This window comes from Podarcis vaucheri (genome assembly GCF_965113315.1).
Source record: "Podarcis vaucheri genome assembly, chromosome: 7".
Classification (NCBI taxonomy): Eukaryota; Metazoa; Chordata; class Lepidosauria; order Squamata; family Lacertidae; genus Podarcis; species Podarcis vaucheri.
The window spans coordinates 9,526,422-9,548,367 of NC_138765.1; the positions used below are offsets into that span (position 1 = coordinate 9,526,422).

Consider the following 21,946-nt stretch of genomic DNA (forward strand, 5'->3'; position numbering starts at 1 on the left):
GAAACGGAGCAGGTAAAAGCCAACGCCTGGTTGCCATCAGGGCACTGCAGCCAGGCCAAAGAGCAGTGAAAGTGCCCCTTCCCCAAGTGCCAGTGCCAGAAGCTCCTCGACCGGCTCTAGTGATTGAAGTGTCGCTAGAGCTGCAAAATGGACACCCCCTAAAAATAAAGGCACTGTTGGACTCAGGCAGCTCCTGCAATTTTATGAGCAAGGAGTTTGCTGCTGAACACCAGATACAGACTATCCCTTTAAGCAACCCCCTGCAGGTGACCACGATCGATGGCAGGGAACTGTTGGGAGGAGGAGTCAGCTTGCAGACCATCCCAATGATAATGAGGGTGGCAAGGCACACAGAACTGATAGCGTTTAATGTGGCCACCTTGGGAGGTGCTCCCATTATTTTGGGAATGAGCTGGCTAGCCCTACATGATCCGCTGGTGGGCTGGCATCAAAGAGTGGTTTCCTTCGGTTCCGCACATTGCTTAGAACACTGCAGGGGGGAAAAGGGGTCAGCAGGGGCCCAAGCCACCCTGGCAGGGACTGAAGTAGTGGAGAAGGGGAAGGTGCCACCACAGTATGCTGATCTCAGCGACGTGTTCAGCGAGAAGGAAGCTGACCAACTACCTCCGCATAGACCCTTTGATTGCCAGATCAATTTACTCCCTGGAGCACAGCTTCCTGTAGGCAAGTTGTATGCCATGTCAGACAGGGAAATGCAGGAGTTGCGAGCGTTCATTGACAAGAACCTGAAGAGGGGCTTCATCAGAGAGTCCAAGGCAGCGGGGGGTAGCCCAGTGTTTTTTGTGGACAAAAAAAACACGGACAAGCCGAGGCTGGTATGTGACTTTCGGGCCTTAAATGCAGTGACAGAGCCGGCGGCTTTTCCTATGCCCAGGATTGATGATATTTTGACCAGGGTGCGGAAGGGAAAGATTTTTACAAAGCTGGACCTAAGGGGGGCGTACAACCTGATACGTATAAGGAAAGGGGATGAATGGAAGACCACCATGTTCACCCCTTTGGGGGCATTTGAATACTTAGTTATGCCTTTTGGATTACAAACAGGCTCCGCGTGTTTTCAAGCTTTCATGAACCACGTACTGGGGCCTTTGCTCTACAAGAATTGCGTGGCCTTCTTAGATGACGTGTTGGTGTATTCGGAGAATGAGGAGCAACATGTGAGAGACGTCAGAGAAGTGTTGAGCAGGCTGCAAGCCAACCGACTGTGGGTGAAACTGGAGAAGTGTCAGTTTCATACCAAGGAGGTGGAATTCCTGGGGTACCGCTTGTCAGACAAAGGGTTGGCCATGGACCCCGGCAAGGTTCAAGCGGTGCTGGAATGGAAAACACCCAAGACCAAGAAGGATGTGCAGAGGTTCCTAGGGTTTGGAAACTTTTATCGTAAGTTCATCCGCAACTTCGCCCACCTGACGGCGCCCATCACGGACTGTCTCAGCAGCAAAAAGAAGTTTGTTTGGACGGGGGAGGCGGAGCGAGCGTTTGAGGAACTGAAAAGGGCCTTCGCCTCTGGCGAACAACTTCTACATGTGGATTTACAAAAAAAGCTGAGGGTCGAAACAGACGCGTCGGACCGAGCCATAGGGGCGGTGCTTCTTCTGCAGCCGGGGAAGGAGGGGTCGGAGTGGCGACCGTGTGCCTTCTTTCCGCGGAAGCTGAACAAGTCTGAGAGGAACTACACGGTGTACGACCGGGAACTTCTTGCAATTTATGAGGCCTTCCGGAGATGGAGGCACCTACTAATTGGTGCACAACAGAAAGTGCAAGTGTGCACGGACCATAAGAATCTAGAGTATTGGAGAACTGCGCGAGTGCTCAACCAACGGCAGTTGAGATGGGCCCAGGAGTTCTCCAAATTTAACTTTGAGATTTGTTACGTACCAGGCCCGGAGAACGTTAGGGCGGACGCTCTCTCACGCAAACCTGAATATTTGGAGGGAGAGGGTGTACCCGAAGAGACCCATGTCATTCCCGAGGACCGCTGGGTGTGTGGGGCGGCATTGGTGGGGCAAAGGGAACTGGTAGAGGGAACGGGGCAGGATGTATACGCCCAGGACAAACTCAGGAGTCTTAGGAGGGAGGGAGACAAACCCGGGGGTTTTGAGGAGAGAAATGGGGCGTTGTACTACAAGGGAGCGTTATACATACCTGAAGGGGAATTGAGGGAAAAGGTACTCAAGCAACTGCACGATAACCCCACAGCAGGGCATTTTGGGCAACACAAAACCATGTGGCTGGTTACCAGGGAATTCTGGTGGCCCAAGGTCAGGGAAGATGTGCGTGAATATGTGAGAGGGTGTGACCGTTGCCAACGAGCCAAGGGGGAGAGGCGGGCACCGGCAGGTTTATTAGAACCACTACCCACGCCGGAAAGACCGTGGGAGGCAGTGGCAATAGATTTTATGACTGATCTGCCCAGGTCCAAAGGGAAAACAGCCATTATGGTGGTGGTAGATCTGTTAACCAAGATGGCACACTTTATAGCCTGCTCACATGCGGTCACAGCAGAAGAAACCGCCAAATTGTTTGTGGAAAATGTGTTTAGGTTGCATGGCGCCCCCTTGAGGGTGGTTTCGGACCGAGGGAAACAATTTACTTCCAGGTTCTGGAGGAAGCTCATGAGCTTACTGCATGTAGAGGTTAATTTCTCTACTGCCCGTCATCCAGAAACCAACGGGCAGGCGGAAAGAGCTAATGGTGTCCTCCAGCAATATTTGAGGTGTTATGTTAATGACAGAGAGAATGATTGGGTGGAGAAGCTGGCGTTGGCAGAATTTGCTTACAACAATGCAGAGAACGTGTCCACGGGAATGAGCCCTTTTTTGGCCAATCACGGGTGTCATCCCCGAGCCTTCCCAGGGGGGGAGGGGGAGAACTGGAGCGTTCCAGCAGCAGAACAGTTCGTTGAAGAAATGGAAGCGATCCATCGCCAACTCCAACTTAATTTAAACCGAGCGAAGGAGGAATATAAGAGGCAGGCAGACAAAACCAGAAGGGAAGGGGAAAGCCTTAGGGTGGGAGACCAGGTGTGGCTGTCCACCCAAGGGTTACCATTTAAAGGAGGTTGTAAGAAGTTAAGACCCAAAAGACTGGGCCCATTTGAAGTCACGCAACAGGTCAACCCAGTGGCTTTCAGACTCCGGTTACCGAACCACATGAAGTTGCACCCAGTGTTCCACAGATCGTTGCTGTCACCGTATATAGGGGACAGAGAGGGGAGGGTCAATAGGGGACCAGCGATGGAGGAAAAAGAACACAGCTACCATGCAGCGGAGATCCTAGATTCCAGGTGGAAAGGAGAGCAAGTAGAGTATTTGGTAATGTGGGAAGGGGAACCGGAGTCGGAAAACACCTGGGTCAGGGCAGAGGATGTAGATGACGAGGTTCTAATTGAAACTTTTCATCAGAGATTCCCTCGAAAACCCCAGCCAGTGGCGAGGTTCCGGAGGGAATACTTCGCCACCACAGACGAAGAAGAGGAGTTGGAGGGGTTCTCCGATTCCGAGGTGGAGGAGGATTCAGCGAGTCGGAACAAAGACCGATGGAGGGAGATGTTCGAGACGTCGGAAGATGAAGAGGATTCGTTTCGGGGTTTCAGCTCCTCACCGCCCAGAGGAGAGGGAGGGGGCGGGGGGGAAGGGGGCCCTGGAGGGGAGGTGGATGTCAGGGAACTGACATCAGAGGGAAAGGAGGTGATAGGGCTCCCAGAGACTGGGAGAGACTCAACAGCCAAAGCAGGGACCAGCAGGGGGAGCGCGGGGTCTCTGGAGGAGGATCTCAGGGATACTGAGAGAGATGCAGCAGCGCAGGCAGGAAGCAGGGGGGAGAAAGGGGTGAGAGACACGTCCAGTGAAAATAGTGGGGAGGTGTCAGAAGCAATTGCAGGGAGACCCATGCTTCGTCGGAAGCTGTCACGTCGTGAGTCCAGGAGACGTGTTTCCGTTAAGGAACTTCTTTGTTGGAGGCGTTTCCGCAAACAGCCACTGTCGGACTCTAACAGTGACTAGAGCAGACATGTCTGAGGAGCTCTGTCACACACAGAGGTTTGTGGGGCCGCACAAACTCTGAAGGGGCACCATTTTAAGCACAAGCAGCTAATCATTCCCCAATAACAATTAACCCTCTCTCTTTCTGGGGTAGGGGGTGGCGCTCCTGGCACTCGCTTCAAAAATCCAAATATAGCCATATTTCCTAAAAAGACTGCTGCTCTCCTGGAGTAATTCGTTGTCAGAGGCAAGGAATATATACACATGCACGCATGCATATATTCAGGCAACAAGAAAACGTTTGAGGTGTGGCTCATCTCAAATGGAGGAGTCCAGGCTGTCAGACAACAACAGACAAACACCTGTCTTGCAAAGATGGATGGCGTGTGTGTGGTTTTTTTTTTAAGGGAAGGCAGCCGAGGAGAAGAGACGTTTCGCGCAAGCTCAGGGAAGGAGCAACGTTCAGCCTTTCAAGCTTTCTGGTTGTAGTGAGACGCTATGCAAATCCCGGCAGTTATTTTTAACTCTCAAAGGTACCCCATCTGAAACGCTTTGTTCGTTTCAGTTGACCTCTGAACTCCTCCTTCCTTCCTCCTTAAAGCGGAGAGATCTTTATGATTTCATCGCAAGCGAGAGCAACTGGCTCCTCTCCATGCTCCCTCCCCCCCCCCAACCATTTTTTTAAAAATCCATGTGCATAAGAACGACCCTTATCTGGACTATATGGAATCGGCAGAAATGACTGGCAAAATCCGAGACCAGGGAGAAGAAATGGTGGAGGAAGATTGGAAGAAATTTAAAGACTATCTGCAGAAATACTGTAAAATTAATGAATGTTAAAATGAAAAGAAGTGGTTTTGGTAATAAGGTTAATAAGAATAGGTAAATATAGATAGTTATACGGATGAAAATGTATAGTTATAATAGGTTAAGTATAGAGCAAAGTCAAATGAAAGAGGGTAAGGATTTGCTGAAAAGACTTGGAAAACGGGAATACAAAAGGGGAGGTGTGAGGAGGTCAAGGAAATAAGCAAATGAGATCAAAGATGCTGAAAAATGGATGTATCCTTTTTTAAAATATCTTTTTTTCTTCTTCTTTTTCCTATTTCCTTTTTTTCCTTCTTTCTAGGTTGCCTTTTTGTCAACTTTCTTGTTAGCTTGTGTTTGTTAGTTTTTGTTTGTTTTTTCTTTATGTGTAATTTTTTGTATAATCTCAATAAAAAAAATTTTTTTTTTAAAGAACGACCCTTATCCTGGGGAGCCTATGGAATTCACTGCCACAAGATTTTCACTTCGGATCCTCTGAAACAGTGCAAGTGAGAGTCCGCATGGTTCAGTGGTTAGAGTGCTCGACTAGGACCTGGGAGACCGGGGTTCAAATCCCCAACTTGGCCATGAAGATCGATGGGTGATCAACATCCCTCTCAGCCTAACCCACCTCTCAGGGTCGTTGTGAGGGTTAAATGAGGAGTGGCAGAACCACCTTGAGCTACTTGAAGAAAAGGCAGGATAGAAATGCAATAAACAATAAACAAGAAATGCAATAAACTTGACATGAGCCAACAGTGTGACGCGGCAGCTAAAAAAGCCAATGCAATTCTGGGCTGCATCAATAGGAGTATAGCATCTAGATCAAGGGAAGTAATAGTGCCACTGTATTCTGCTCTGGTCAGACCTCACCTGGAGTACTGTGTCCAGTTCTGGGCACCACAATTCAAGAAGGACACTGACAAACTGGAACGTGTCCAGAGGAGGGCAACCAAAATGGTCAAAGGCCTGGAAACGATGCCTTATGAGGAACGGCTAAGGGAGCTGGGCATGTTTAGCCTGGAGAAGAGGAGGTTAAGGGGTGATATGATAGCCATGTTCAAATATATAAAAGGATGTCACATAGAGGAGGGAGAAAGGTTGTTTTCTGCTGCTCCAGAGAAGCGGACACGGAGCAATGGATCCAAACTACAAGAAAGAAGATTCCAGCTAAACATGAGGAAGAACTTCCTGACAGTAAGAGCTGTTCGACAGTGGAATTTGCTGCCAAGGATTGTGGTGGAGTCTCCTCCTTTGGAGGTCTTTAAGCAGAGGCTTGACAACCAGATGTCAGGAGTGCTCTGATGGTGTTTCCTGCTTGGCAGGGGGTTGGACTCGATGGCCCTTGTGGTCTCTTCCAACTCTATGATTCTATGATTATATGATTCTATGAAGTAAGCAAACAAGCCATGTCTTGTGCCGGGGAAACTGTGGAATCCACTGCTACAAGATCTTTACTTTTCAAAAATTCAGTTCCTCTAAAACAGGGAGTCCTTAGAGGCCAGAGCATTTTGGGGAAAGCCACAGGGAAATTGCACTGGTGTGGCACTCATTAGAGGCGCACCAACAAAAGGGTTAAAACTTAAAAACCCACCACCAGAAATTGCAGTTGTGAATGCAGAAAGAACCACGGGCTCCACTCTCCGTTGTGTGATCTCCGGCTTTTGCCGGTCTGTTGTGAACTACAACTCCCATCACCCACCACAGGCTAAAACTCCCAATTGCGCTGGCTGAGGCTGATGGGGAGTTGTAGTCCAAGGCGCCGGGAGGGTCCCATGCTCCCTTAGACAGACTGACTACAGATTTCAGTATGTCTTGCTTCCACACGAAGCCAGCCCAGGCATTAGACAGAGCGAGGCAATTGCCTCAGGCAGCCGCTTTGGGGGGGTGTCATTGAAAGAGCGGCAAATACTTTTGTTGTTGTTATTGTTTAGTTGTTTAGTCGTGTCCGACTCTTTGTGACCACCTGGACCAGAGCACACCAGGCACTCCTGTCTTCCACTGCCTCCCCCAGTTTGGTCAAACTCATGTTAGTAGCTTCCAGAACACTGTCCCACCATCTCGTCCTCTGCCGTCCCCTTCTCCTTGTGCCCTCCAGCTTTCCCAACATCAGGGTCTTTTCCAGGGATTCTTCTCTTCTCAGGAGGTGGCCAAAGTATTGGAGCCTCAGCTTCAGGATCTGTCCTTCCAGTGAGCACTCAGGGCTGATTTCCTTCAGAATGGAGAGGTTTGATCTTCTTGCAGTCCATGGGACTCTCAAGAGTCTCCTCCAGACCATAATTCAAAAGCATCAATTCTTCAGCGATCAGCTTTTTTTATGGTCCATCCATCACTACTGGGAAAACCATAGCTTTAACTATACGGACCTTTGTTGAGATAAAGGACCTCTGACAATTAAGTCCAGTCGTGAACGACTCTGGGGTTGTGGCGCTCATCTCACTTTACAGGCCGAGGGAGCTGGCGTTTGTCCGCAGACAGTTTTTCCGGGTCATGTGGCCAAGCATGACTAAGCCGCTTCTGGCGAACCAGAGCAGCGCACGGAAACACCGTTTACCTTCCCGCTGGAGCGGTACCTATTTATCTACTTACATAGGTGTGCTTTCGAACTGCCAGGTTGGCAGGAGCTGGGACAGAGCAACGGGAGCTCACCCCGTTGCGGGGATTCGAACCGCTGACCTTTCGACCGGCAAGCCCAAGCGGCACAGATAAACACACTTAAGACCGCATTGTAAAAATTACATGGGGGGGTAAAACTCTCCCAGAAGTCAGTTTCCAAGCCATAAGCCAAGAGAGGATGTAGAGAGAGGATGTACGTGCCCCTCAAAGGCTCCCAGTTGGCACACACCCGCCATTATTTGATCTGTTGGAGTGTTGAGCAGCATTGATCCTCCATCCCCAATAATAATAATAATAATCAATACATATAGACAGTCGGAGGGTGGAGTAAGGGGACATAATGGGTGCAGCTTGCGCTGTATGTGACAGGAAATAGGGGTTTGTGGAGGCATCCCAGAAAAAAAACACTCATTGCCCAGAAAGCAAATCCCACCTATCCCTGACAAAGCAGGCACAAGATAATTTAATTTACTAAGAGTATTGTTGGCACAGAAATGGAAACAAGAAGAGTTACCGACGAAAGGAGAACGGCAGACGAAATTAATGGACTACGCAGAATTAGGTAAGATGACAAGAAGGATTCGAAACCTGCGGGACCAGAGATTCTCAAAAGACTGGAATAAATATGTGGACTATTTGAAAAGCAACTGTAAGCAACAGATGATGCTAGCAGGACTGCAAGAAGTTTTGTAAGGAGGAATAGATGAAATATTGTAAGGAAGGCTATGATGAGAGTCAATAGATAAGATAATTAAAAGCAATAGTGAAACTAAGGAATGTAACTGAAGTGAAAAAATTGGAAAATTTTCAGATGTGGTTGATGGAAGTCCCAAAAAAAACTGTATAAGATGTGACCTAAGTTGAGTGACTGTTGAAAATGATATATTAAAAAATGAATAAAAAATATAACAACAACAATAATAATTTAATTTACTACTATTATTATTACTATTACTATTTACATCTTGCCCTTTTCCCAGTCACCCAAGGCGGCTTACACAAATTAAAACACAAAATACAAAAAAAGCTAAAAACACATGAATGATAATAGTTTAAAAGTCTAATTGTATTAAAACATTTATTATTATTATTAACAGCAGTCTGCTGGGATAGCTCAGTTGGTACAGCATGAGACTCTTAATCTCAGGGCTGTGGGTCTGAGACCCACATTGGGCAAAAATGTCCCTGCATTGAAGCGGGCTGGACTAGATGACCCCCGTGGCCCCTTACATCCCGAGCAATTCTACGATTTACTAAATTTGTACACCATCCTCATCCAACGATCGCAGGGAGGTTCACAACAAAACATAAGAGGATGCGTGAGGCGGCGCCATGATTTCACTGACATGAAGGAAACACTAATATATTCCATTATGCAAATGAATTCAAAGCTGTTCCATGACTGATCAGCTAGAAGGGACATAATGATTTATAATTCAAATAACTGAGCCTTAGCATCAAATCGAGCTGAGATACTTCTAAATATGCAAGCCCGGAATGATTTCTAAAATAATGCAGAACAAGACAGCAATACAAAACGCTTGTTGCCTCTTGTTGCTTAAAATGCCCCCTATATATTTTTTTTTCTCTCTCTCTTGTCTAATCCTTTCTAAAACTGTAATTTAAAAAATAGTTACCGGAAAAACCCTTACGCATTATAAAAGGTAAGTTCCAGTTTTAAGGAACGTGCAGTGCTTGATTCTGAAGGAAAACTACATGCATATGAATGAATTTAGTGATCAGCAGGCATTTAAATTAAGCTAATTATTTTTAGCCTTTCAAATTAATCACAATTTAATGTGCCCTGGCTGCGGGAAATGGGGCCCCTGGATGTTGTCTCCAAAAAAACACAAGGCTTCCCACACCCAGGGCACATTATATTGAGTTATATATATTGAAAATCTAATCCTCAACCTACCACAGCGGCATAATCCTCATCAGACTGAGAAGGGATGAAGCAAAACAAATATACTAAAATTCAGATATTGGTCTTATTATGCCACCAGGAATGGAAGCTCGAGGTACAGGGGCAGTGTGAGAAACTCAAGCTATATAATCTAATCGGCCTACTTTGGGCCAGGCATCCCCAACCTTCGTCCCTCCAGATGTTTTGGACTACAACTCCCATGATCCCTAGCTAACAGGACCAGTGGTCAGGGATGATGGGAATTGTAGTCCAAAACATCTGGAGGGACAAAGGTTGGGGATACTTGGTCTAGGCACTGTTGGGTTGTTGCTTTTTTGCAATGTAATGCAATTTATTATTAATATTTCTACACCGCTTTGTCTTTTAAAGAACAAATCTCAAAGCAGTTTACAACACATTGAAACCATCCGGAACAAAACAAATCCAAACTTCAAGGAAAATATTTCAGATCCCTTCTCTAGGTGACACACTTGGCCATGGGTATGCAAACTAAGGCCCAGGGGCCAGATCCAGCCCAATCGCCTTCTAAATCTGGCCCACGGATGGTCCAGGAATCAGCGTGTTTTTGCATGAGTAGAATGTGTGCTTTTATTTAAAATGCATCTCTGGGTTATTTGTGGGGCATAGGAATTCATTCATTCCCTCCCCCCCACACACACACAATATAGTCCAGCGCCCCACAAGGTCTGGGGGACAGTGGACTGGCCCCCTGCTGAAAAAGTTTGCTGACCCCTGCACTTGGCTTTCCCCAGTCACCAGCCCGGCATCCAGAAATATCGGTGTGGTCGCAATGGGACCTGTGCTAGCCCCAAAACTCACCTGGCTGATGTCTAGCCCCGTACAGGGGCACACTACCACCAAACAGGGACGCGGGTGGCTCTGTGGGTTAAACCACAGAGCCTAGGGCTTGCTGATCAGAAGGTCGGCGGTTTGAACCCCCGCCACGGGGTGAGCTCCCGTTACTCAGTCCCTGCTCCTGCCAACCTAGCAGTTCAAAAGCACATCAAGTGCAAGTAGATAAATAGGTACCACTCTGGCGGGAAGGTAAACGGCATTTCCGTGCGCTGCTCTGGTTCGCCAGAAGTGGCTTAGTCATGCTGGTCATATGACCCGGAAGCTGTATGCCGGCTCCCTCGGCCAATAAAGCGAGATGAGCGCCGCAACCCCAGAGTCGGCCATGACTGGACCTAATGGTCAGGGGTCCTTTACCACCAAACACCGGGCAAGAGGGGCAGGCAGGAGGGCGTAGCTGCTGCAAGGAGAGCGCGGAGACGGGCTTTCCCACCCAGCTCTCCAGCTGCGGGTCATGTGCCCAGGTTGCAGGGCAAAGGATGCCCACCCATGAGTTGGGCACAACATCCGTACAAAGTTTTGGGGTGGTGTTAAGCATTGCCTCCGGTTTTGATTCAGATCAAGGCTGCATCAAGCTTCCAGGAAATGATTGATCGAGGGGGTAGAGTGATTCCCCTATTAACAAAGGTCGCAGCATTTGGGATTTATTTATTTTTAGTTCTCAAAAGTGTGGCAGGAAGATTCAGCCACGGAGAAAAGTGGCATTTAATCATTTCAGTATAGTCTAGTATCAAAATGTTTTTGTTGTTTTTTTAATTTGCCAAAAATGGATCAATATCTTTTCAAAATGAGGACAAGAATATCAAGGGATGATACTGTTGAGTTTGTATAGATATTTAAGGTACGTATGTAATAGGCTCACGTATCGTTTTCTTACAAAGCAGTTGCGCTCTAGGTTGCAAATCAAGCACAGCTATCGATTGAAAAAGAAGTGTGAAGAAGTGTATCTGAAGAAGTGTGCGTGCACACGAAAGCTCATACGAATAACAAACTTAGTTGGTCTCTAAGGTGCTACTGGAAGGAAATTTTTTATTGAAAAATGGGTGTGGTTGGAGTAAAAAAATCACCGTATTTTTCCGTCTATAAGATGCCCCCATGTATATGAAGCTCCCTATTTTGGGGGGCTCTGATTTAAGAAAATGGGGGGATATGGCATGTATAAGACGCCCCCAAATTTTGGACATTATTTTTTTTGGGGGGGGGACCTAGTCTTATACATGGAAAAATACAGTATTCTGAAAGTGTGGCCCAAAGGTGGGGTGGGGAAGCTGAGAACCATTGGTTTGGAGAGATGGCAAGGAAGAAGCAACAGGATAGAAGTTTATAAAATTATGCCTGGCATGAAGAAACTGGGCAGAGGAGAGTTTTTCCTCCCTCCCTGTTAATGCTAGAACCTGAGGGCATGCAATGAAACGGAACGCTGGAAGATTCAGGGCAGAAGTCCTTTTTCACACGGCGCATGGTTAACCTATGGAACTCACTCACACTGGAGGCAGTGATGACCACCAATCTGGATGGCTTCCCATTACGGGCACCGGGTTGGCCGCTGTGAGAACAGAAGACTGGCTTGAACAAGCTGGGTCTTCTTATTCTGTGATTCTCTTTCATTGCGATTCCGGTGATGCAATGGTTGGACTGGGGGCAGGCGGGTGTGGAGGACTCCCTGGTCCTGAATGGGGTAACTGTGCCCCTAAAGGACCAGGTGTGCAGACTGGGAGTCATTTTGGACTCGATACGATATCTTGATTGTCCATGGAGGCGCAGGTCAATTCTGTGTCCAGGGCAGCTGTTTATCAGCTCCATCTGGTATGCAGGCTGAGACCCTCCGTGCCCGTGGACTGCCTTGCCAGAGTGCTGCATGCCCTGGTTATCTCCGGCTTGGACTACTAGAATGTGCTCTATGTGGGGCTACCTTTGAAGGTGACCCGGAAACTGCATTTAATCCCGAATGCAGCAGCTAGACTGGTGACTGGGAGTGGCCGCCGGGAGCACATAACACCGGTTCTGAGAGATCTGCATTGGCTCCCAGTACGTTTCCGAGCACGATTCAAAGTGTTGGTGCTGACCTTTAAAGCCCTAAACGGCCTCGGTCCAGTATACCTGAAGGAGCGTCTCCACCCCCATCGTTCAGCCCGGACACTGAGATCCAGCGCCGAGGGCCTTCTGGCGGTTCCCTCATTGCGAGAAGTGAGGCTACAGGGAACCAGGCAGAGGGCCTTCTCGGTAGTGGCGCCCTCCCTGTGGAACGCCCTCCCACCAGATGTCAAAGAGAAAAACAACTACAGTGGTACCTATGGTTACATACGCTTCAGGTTACATACGCTTCAGGTTACAGACTCCGCTAACCCAGAAATAGTACTTCAGGTTAAGAACTTTGCTTCAGGATGAGAACAGAAATCGTGCTCCGGCGGCGTGGCGGCAGCAGGAGGCCCCATTAGCTAAAGTGGTGCTTCAGGTTAAGAATAGTTTCAGGTTAAGAACGGACCTCCGGAACGAATTAAGTTCTTAACCCGAGGTACCACTGTACCAGATTTTTAGAAGACATCTGAAGGCAGCCCTGTTTAGGGAAGCTTTTAATGTTTAATAGGTTATTTTATTTTAATATTCCATTGGAAGCCGCCATGAGTGGCTGGAGAAACCCAGCCAGATGGGTGGGGTATAAATAATAAATTATTATCATATTATTATTATTATTATTCAGGTCTGCAAGGGGTCAGACTACATGGCCTCTGGGTGCCCCTTCCAGCTCGACAACTCTATGCCTTTATGAAACTCTGCATGAGCTCGTCTACCCAGTATGCTCAGGTATAGCAGGGGCAGGGAAACTCCACCCCGGGCTTTCCCAGGTGAGGGGGAAGGGCTGGGAGGAAGCGGCTCTCGAATCCGCCACCCTGGGGCACCTGGGCCCAGCAGGGCAGCAGTTAAGGGCCTGAGTCACTTCCCTCCTGAATCTCCTCTCCTGGCAGCCCAAAGTGTTCCTGGCGGGCAGGAAACGGCCTCAATAATAGCAGGCAATAAAGGCAGCGAAGCCAGCCCAGGGTGAGCCCAAGAGAAAGAGCTGCCTGTTTGTGAGTCACGCTAGAGGGAACAGCCCTCTATTCAAAGCGAGAGCCAAGATGGAGCAGGACAAGGCGGCCCCAGGTGCGAGGAGGAGGAGGAGGAGGAGGAGGAGGAGGAGGAGGAAAAAAACCCCAAAGCCTTCCCCGCATCTAAGCAACAGGTAGCCAGAGCCAGGGGCAATGTTATTCCTGCACAGCCCACCCCCAAAATTAAAAATACCCTGCATTATTGCTGACGCAGGGTCCTTAGTGCACGTGGAAGCAGACAGAGCAATGCAAAGGAACGGAAACAGAGGGAGAGAGACATAGGTCTCTGCCCCAAGGAGTTCACACGCACTATTATTTCAGCAACAATTTCTCTACAGAAGAAAACACTCTAATAAGTCAATTCTGGTCATTCCCGTCCTCAATCCAAGCGGAATTTCTAGAAAGACGAGAAACATGAAGAAACAGACCAGCTGGGAAAGACGTATATTATTTCAGTCTTGATGGCAGAAAGTGAGGAGGAATTAAAGAACCTTTTAATGAGGGTGAAAGAGGAGAGCGCAAAATTTGGTCTGAAGCTCAACATCAAAAAAGCTAAGATCATGGCCACTGGGCCCATCACCTCCTGGCAAATAGAAGGGGAAGAAATGGAGGCAGTGAGAAATTTTACTTTCTTGGGCTCCATGATCACTGCAGATGGTGACAGCAGCCACGAAATTAAAAGACGCCTGCTTCTTGGGAGAAAAGCAATGACAAACCTAGACAGCATCTTAAAAAGCAGAGACATCACCTTGCCAACAAAGGTCCGTATAGTCAAAAGCTATGGTTTTCCCAGTAGTGATGTACGGAAGTGAGAGCCGGACCATAAAGAAGGCTGATCGCCAAAGAATTGATGCTTTTGAATTATGGTGCTGGAGGAGACTCTTGAGAGTCCCATGGACTGCAAGAAGATCACACCTCTCCATTCTTAGGGAAATCAGCCCTGAGTGCTCACTGGAAGGACAGATCCTGAAGCTGAGGCTCCAAGACTTTGGCCACCTCATGAGAAGAGAAGACTCCCTGGAAAAGACCCTGATGTTGGGAAAGATGGGGGGCACAAGGAGAAGGGGACGACAGAGGACGAGATGGTGGGACAGTGTTCTGGAAGCTACTAACATGAGTTTGACCAAACTGTGGGAGGCAGTGGAAGCCAGGAGTACCTGGCGTGCTCTGGTCCAGGGGGTCACGAAGAGTCGGACACAACTAAACGACTGAACAACAGCAAAGGGATGGAGACGTCATGTTGTCATAGGGGTGTCGTATCCCAAAATAAACGAAGGGCACAGGAACAGGAACATTGCCTCGGTGGGTGAAACTAAGGCGGGGTCCACAGCATACAGTTATAAAGCACCCAGCTTCTCCCAAAAGAAAATCATAGAATTGTCAAGTTGGAAGGGACCCCACAGGTCATCTGGTCCAACCCGCTGCAAGGCAGGAATCTCTGGGATCCTGGGAATTGTAGTTCTGCGAGAGAACTGTGGTTGGTTAGCAGAGAAGACAGTGGAGGAGAAGAAAGGCACAAAAGGGTCACAGCTACAGCACACATTTAAAGCTCCCCCCCAAAAAAACCCCAATCCTGGGAACTGTAGTTTCTTAAGGGCGCTGAGGATTGTAGTTCTGGGATGGGTGCGCTACAGTTCCCAGGACTAAGGGGAGACTACATGCTTTGAAACATGGGGTGTGGGTGTGCTCTGCGGGTCCACAGCGCCAGGAATTCTTGCTCCCAAGACAGTACAGTGGTGCCCCGCAAGACGAATGCCTCACAAGACAGAAAACTCGCTAGACGAAAGAGTTTTCCGTTTTGGAGGTGCTTCGCAAAACGAATTTCCTATGGGCTTGCTTCGCAAGACGACAATGTCTTGCAAGTTCCTGCTGGTTTTTCCCCTCCCCCCCTTTTTCTAAGCCGCTAAGCCGCTTATCAGCTGATCCGATCAGCAGATAAGCCGCTAAAAGCCGCTAATAGCGCTAATCCGCTAATCTGTCAATGGGCTTGCTTCGCAAGACGAAAAAACCGCTAGACGAAGAGAATCACAGAACGGATTCTTTTCGTCTTGCGAGGCACCACTGTACCTGGAATTCAGAGGTAGACTGCCTCCCAACTTGGAGGTTTGACGTGTAGCCAAGCTGTCAGCGTTAAAAGCAGCAAGACCGCTGTTGGCAGACGCCATTTCCCTTCGATTTTAAACGCTTCCCAAAGCCCTCCCAAAGGAGGACAGCCACACCTCAAATTTAAAGCCCTCTTACGCCACTTTAGGGACGCGGGTGGCGCTGTGGGTTAAACCACAGAGCCTAGGGCTTGCTGATCAGAAGGTCGGCGGTTCGAATCCCCGCGACGGGGTGAACTCCCGTCACTCGGTCCCTGCTCCTGCCAACCTAGCAGTTCGAAAGCACGTCAAAGTGCAAGTAGATAAATAGGTACCGCTCCGGCGGGAAGGTAAACAGTGTTTCCGTGTGCTGCTCTGGTTCGCCAGAAGCGGCTTCGTCATGCTGGCCACATGACCCGGAAACTGTACGCCAGCTCCCTCGGCCAATAAAGCGAGATGAGCGCCGCAATCCCAGAGACGGCCACGACTGGACCTAATGGTCAGGGGTACCTTTACCTTTACCTTTATGCCACTTTAGCTGTCGTGAAGAATCCCGGGAACTGTAGTTTTAGGGTGCTGGGAATTGTAGCTCTGCAAGGTCATCACATACGGATCCTAAGATTCTCCACGACGGTTTAATGCAGCGTAAGAGTGCTTTAAATGGATGGTAGGGACGCGGCCCTCCCAAATGATATATGGGGAAGCAGGATTAGAATTCGCTTCCCGCACGTTCAGGGCTCAAACAGATGTGAATTGGGCACACAGCGACTGCAGATCCCTGGCTCTTTCTCCCAAGTCCTCCAGCCAATCTGTTGGGAGATCAGAGCTCTGCACATGCTCCACAGCCTGTTGGGCACCCCCTGAATAAGCCTGCCTCATTCGAGTGTGTGGGGGAGGATGCTGCCGAGGCCAAAAAACAGACCAGGACAGTTTGTAAACCTCTTCCTGCCCCTCGCTATTTCCCCAAAGCCTAGCCCTCCAAAATTCTGCACATGCTCAAAAGCGCCTTCTTCTGTGTTGCCGCTTTGCTTGCTTCAAAGCAATGATCAGGACTGAAGAACAGAGACACTGGCTTTTGCCCGGGTGAACCTGCCACAGTGTTAAGATGAGCTTCTAAGGCCCTCCTTCCTGCCCTGTCTCCGCTGGAGATATGATTGACAGGTGCTGGCAACAGGGCCTCCTTGGTGGTGGCTCACATTTACAGAATGCTTTGCCTCCCTAAAATAGAGATTGCAGAGATGGACCGTGCAGAGAATGAACTAAGGAAGTTTAGTTGTCTGCAGGGCTTTAGACGAGCCCAGAATGTGGCAGCGGAGACAGGATCCAGCTTCCCAAGAACCTCAGCCTCAATTCAAGCCAACAAGAAGCAGGTTTCTAGTCCTCATGGAAAGCTGATAGACATTGCAAAAGCCGGGAAGGAGGTTGAACAAGTTTTAGTAGTAGCAGGAGGTACCTTCTGCTCTCCCCATGACAACTACAATCAGAATTGAATGAAGGAGAAAAAGGGAAGTTAACATGCAAAATAGAAAAGATTATGCAAATTGGCTCTCAATCTGCATAACCCAGAGTTCAGATTGCCTAAGGGCGGAACTTGGATATTACTGATTTGAGATGGGGTTTTTTTTAAGCATGGAATACAGCCCAGTGTTAGGGAATGAAGTTTACGAAGCAAAAAGACCAGAATGGACATTAAGAACGTAGACGAGCTTGCCGTACCCAAGCAAATCTCCACTCCCTCTAGTTTCTAGAAACTGGTGCAGAGAGTTCCACAGTTTATCAGCTGCAAATCTGCAGTTTGGGATGGCAGAGGGGTCTGTGTGACTCGGAGAAGGAGGCTTGCCTGTTTCTTAATACCCGGCTTGACTTAACGCTCCCTGGCAAAGATGCTTCCAAGTTTCCTCCAGCCCGGGCCTAAAGGATGTGGACGAGGGACGCTCCCATCCTGGAGACATCCCAAAGATTATCGCTCGGCCTCTCGGAACCAGGGATACTTCCCTTTCCTGCTCAGAGTGGGGAGAGGCAGCCAGCGTCTTGGCTGCTGTTTCCGCTCCTTTGCTGAAACATAAAATATCTGTATATATAGCACGAGGGGCCCTGGACCGGCTGGGAGAGGAGGGGAAAGAGTCCAGGGAATGCAGTGGCCGGCGGTGGCGCGAGCCACAACATCGCCACACCACCCATCTCTCAGCCACAGATGCGGTACGTGGCCTTTGGAGAAACCGCTATTCTCGGTATGAGTCTCACGTCCCCTTCGCTTCTGGAACGATAGCCCGCCTGACCCTATCTTGCAAGACCGTTGCAAAGATTATCGAGATCGTTTATGCAAAGCGCGACTCAAAAAGAGCTATGTAAATATTAGGGCTGCGAGGAAAGGGAACTGCGACAGAATGTTGCAGTGCTGAGTTACTGCAGCATTCCAGCGACTCCATTGCTTGCTCCCGTCCTCTCAGTTTGAGGTTTTGTCCCTCTTTTGGGTGGTTCCCCCTGCAAGAAAAAGATTGCTCAAACCCCAGTAAGGTAAAGGTACCCCTGCCCGTACGGGCCAGTCGTGTCCGACTCTAGGGTTGTGCGCTCATCTCACTTAAGAGGGCGGGGGCCAGCGCTGTCCGCAGACACTTCCGGGTCACGTGGCCAGCGTGATGAAGCTGCTCTGGCGAGCCGGCACCAGCGCATCACACGGAAACGCCGTTTACCTTCCCGCTATAAAGCGGTACCTATTTATCTACTTGCACTTAAGAGTGCTTTCGAACTGCTAGGTGGGCAGGAGCTGGGACTGAAAGACGGGAGCTCACCCCGCCACGGGGATTTGAACCACCGACCATATGATCGGCAAGTCCTAGGCACTAGGTTTTACCCACAGCGCCACCTGCGTCCCTTCAAACCCCAGGGGTCCCTCCAAATTTGCAGGTGTCAGCCTCGTACGAATGGAACGGTGGTGCTCTTTCGGCCTAGGAAACTAGTGGTACTTACCCCCTGAAGATTAGAAATTTGTATTTTACATTTATTTATGTAATGGGTTCGCCAGGATTCCCCACACAGCTCAGAACTAACTTCCGCCTCATCCAGCCTTGAGAGCATGCAAAACAAGAGTACCTCTGAGCATGCATTAAGGTCCCTCTCACCTACCTCAGCGAGACCCATCACCAATCTCTGCCTGTCTGAATTTTGAAAGAGGGCCTGTCAGGCGTGGCGCGGCACCTCTCATTTTAAAAACTGGGCTAGATTCTGGCCACCTGCATTTAAAGCACTGCAATGCCAGTTTAAACAGTTTGCCCCAAAGGATCCTGGGAAGTGTAGTTTGTTAAAGGAGCTGAAAGGGGTCAGGATTTCGCAGAGCTACAATTTGCAGAGCGGTCTATCGAGAATTCCCTCTGCTCAGGTAACTCTGGGGACTGCAGCTCTGTGAATACAGGTGATCTAACAACTCTCAGCACCCTTAAACTACAACTCCCAGGATTCTCTGGGGGAAGCCAGGGCTGTTTAAAGTGGTACATCAGGGTGCTTTGAATGTATGGTGTGAACATACATGGCTTCAGTGCAAGTCTGGCCAGGCAGGAGGGCTGTCAAAGGAAGGATTAAGAAGCGAATGGTACTTTAAACAGCTCTGCCAGATGGGAACTGTAGTCCAAATCATCTGGAAGGTACTGTGTGTGTGTGTGTGTGTGTGTGTGTGTGTGGACAGGGGGAGGCTGCCTCAATATACCGTATTTTTTTATCTATAAGACTCACTTTTTCCCTCCTAAAAAGTAAGGGGAAATGAGTGTGCGTCTTATGGAGCGAATGCAGGCTGCGCAGCTATCCCAGAAGCCAGAACAGCAAGAGGGATCGCTGCTTTCACTGCGCAGCGATCCCTCTTGCTGTTCTGGCTTCTGAGATTCAGAATATATTTTTTCTTGTTTTCCTCCTCCAAAAACTAGGTGCGTCTTGTGGTCTGGTGCGTCTTACAGAGCGGAAAATACAGTATGTCACACAAACAAAACTTCCAACACAATCTGGAGCAAGACACACGTTGACCATCAATTGGTTCTTATCCTCCCCTCCCCACAGCTCAGGGCGGCAGAAATATAGGCCTTCCTCCGTTTTCTACCTGCAACAACCCTGCGAAGTAGGTCAGGCCAGGAGAGGGGGACTGCCCTGAAGTTCAGCTGGTGGAATTCAGGATCATTCAAGGACTCCAAACTGGGTTTCCCCCAAAGGCTGCCAACATCATTTTATTACTTTATCGTTGCATCGATATCCTGCCTTTTCTCCAGAGAGCGCAAGGTGGCCTACATGCTTCTCCACCTTTCCATTTTATCCTCCCATCAACCCTGCAAAGTAGATTAGGCTGGGAGAAAGTCATCCGGCGGGCTTTAGGGCTGAGAGAAAACTTCTTTTAGACTTGATTATTGTAACTCACTCTCCATGGGGCTGCCCTTGAGACTGACCCAGAAACTCCAGCGGATGCAGAATGCCACGGCGAGACTCCTTACGGGGTCCTCGCCGCAGGATCACATTCACCCGGTGCTATACCAGCTGCACTGGCTCCCGGTGGAGTACGGGGTCAGGTTCAAGGTGCTGGTTTTAACCTTCAAAGCCCTATACGGCCTAGGACCCTCGTATCTACGGGACCGCCTCTCCTGCTATGCCCCACAGAGGACCTTACGGTCTTCAAACAAAAACATCTTGGAGGTCCCGGGCCACAGGGAGGTTAGGCTGGCCTCAACCAGAGCCAGGGCTTTTTTGGCCGTGGCCCCGATCTGGTGGAACGCTCTGTCACAAGAGACTAGGGCCCTGCGGGACTTGACATCTTTCCGCAGGGCCTGCAAGACGGAGCTGTTCTGCCAGGCCTTTGGCCAGGGCACAGCCTGACTCCCTCCTTTGGCAAACTTCACAGAACTCTAGCCCAATGGTTGCCCTTAATTTGATTTTGAATTGATTTTAGAATGAAGTGTTACTTTATTGTTGTTAGCTGCTCTGAGCCCGGCTTCGGCTGGGGAGGGCGGGATATAAATAAAAAAAAATATTATTATATTATTATTATTCTTTTACTCGGCCTGCCCTTGCGAAACAGCTTGATCAACAGACATTAGCACACGAGGCAGAGGGAAACCGGTGCCTCCCCCCCCCCCAGTCATGGCCAGTCATGATGGGAGTCCAATGCCAACTGCAGGGCCACAGGCTTGTTTTCTCCTGCTCCGGAGGGTAGGACTCGAACCCATGGCTTCAAGTTACAAGAAAGGAGATTCCAAGTGAACACCAGGAAGAACTTTCTGACAGTAAAAGTCTCCCTCGGGAGGTTGTGGACTCTCCTTCCTTGGAAGTTTCTAAGCAGAGGTTGGACGGCCATCTGTCATGGCTGCTTTAGCCCAGATTCCTGGGGGTTGGTCTGGATGACCCTCGGGGTCCCGTCCTCTCTACGGTTCTACAATTCTAATGCCAACTCTTGTTCCCGAAAGACCTTTGCGGGGACAAACTAAGTGTCTCTGTGCACAAGGCCTCCAACGTCGTACACATACAAACAGCAATGTTTACCTACAGATAAACACACAGCTGGATATGAAGCGTACACAAACAGCCTCCAATATACACAGAGGGCTGGGCAGGCCCACACAATAAAACACACACACAAATCACCACACCGGCGAGGCCGTGTGAGTAAAGAAATCAGAGCACCCACACTGAGGCCTTTCAGATGGGAGGCTTGCTTTTTATTCATCTTACGCAGCACATCTGCCTTTGCAGAGTAAATGCACTTTTTTAAAAAAAAAAAAAGCCTCCCGAAGGTCTCTGCCCCAAGGAGCCTGCAATTTATATTGCTGCTAAAGAATACGAAAGAGAGGGAAGCGTGACCAGAAGGGTCACCGTCAAAATGCATAAAGCGCATGGCTTACCCCATGGAACCCTGGAAACTGTAGTTTGCCGGAATTGCAGAGCTACGGTTCCCAGGATTCTTGTGGAAGCCCATGCACTTTCAGTGTGTCTCTGGTTGTGGGTTGGGAAGGGCAGCAAAACTGGTGCTCCCCCCCCCCCAATACAAGCTCCACCTTGGCACTTTATAGCTTCTGCCCGCCCCGGTGCCCTGCAGCCAGACTGGCTCTCTGCCAGTTGGACCAAGGCGCACCAATGGCTTCTAAAGATGTTCAGAATGGAAATGAAAGGGAGCAGCGGCTACCAGTCAACTGGCCACTCCCTGGCCACTGGCACTTGGCTGAGCTAGCCAGAGCCCAAAGCCAGGCAGGAACTGCTCACAGACCGAGAGGGGAGGGCCGCCCCATAAGTGGCAAGGCTTCCCCCTAGTCTTCAGAAGGCGCAGAAAGAAATCTCGCGAGACTTCATCCAGTCTCGCGAGACTTTGCCACAGGCTTGGTGGTGATGATGTTCTGGGGCACCTGTATCAAAGCAGGGATGGATTTACAGTGGTACCTCGGGTTAAGAACTTAATTCGTTCCGGAGGTCCGTTCTTAACCTGAAACTGTTCTTAACCTGAGGTACCACTTTAGCTAATGGGGCCTCCTGCTGCCGTGCCACAATTTCTGTTCTCACCCTGAAGCAAAGTTCTTAACCCGAGGTACTATTTCTGGGTTAGCGGAG

General features: G+C 49.2%; 1 protein-coding gene and 1 long non-coding RNA gene across 3 annotated transcripts in view; one reads left to right on the forward strand and one right to left on the reverse strand.

Moving 5' to 3' along the window:
• Positions 1-21,946, forward strand: part of LOC309537026 — a 163,954-nt gene that overhangs the window by 85,564 nt on the left and 56,444 nt on the right. The gene's annotated exons all lie outside the window — the stretch shown is intronic.
• The window catches only part of PRKD2 (protein kinase D2), a 65,515-nt gene that overhangs the window by 42,110 nt on the left and 1,459 nt on the right, over positions 1-21,946 (reverse strand). The window contains exon 1 of one of the 2 annotated variants that reach the window (XM_082230978.1): positions 18,500-18,657. The exons of the other annotated variant lie outside the window; for it this stretch is intronic. Coding sequence (XP_082087104.1) covers positions 18,500-18,514 — 15 coding nt within the window. The 5' untranslated portion in view covers positions 18,515-18,657. Of the gene's footprint in view, positions 1-18,499; positions 18,658-21,946 lie in introns of those variants that run through there. 2 annotated transcript variants of the gene reach the window in all.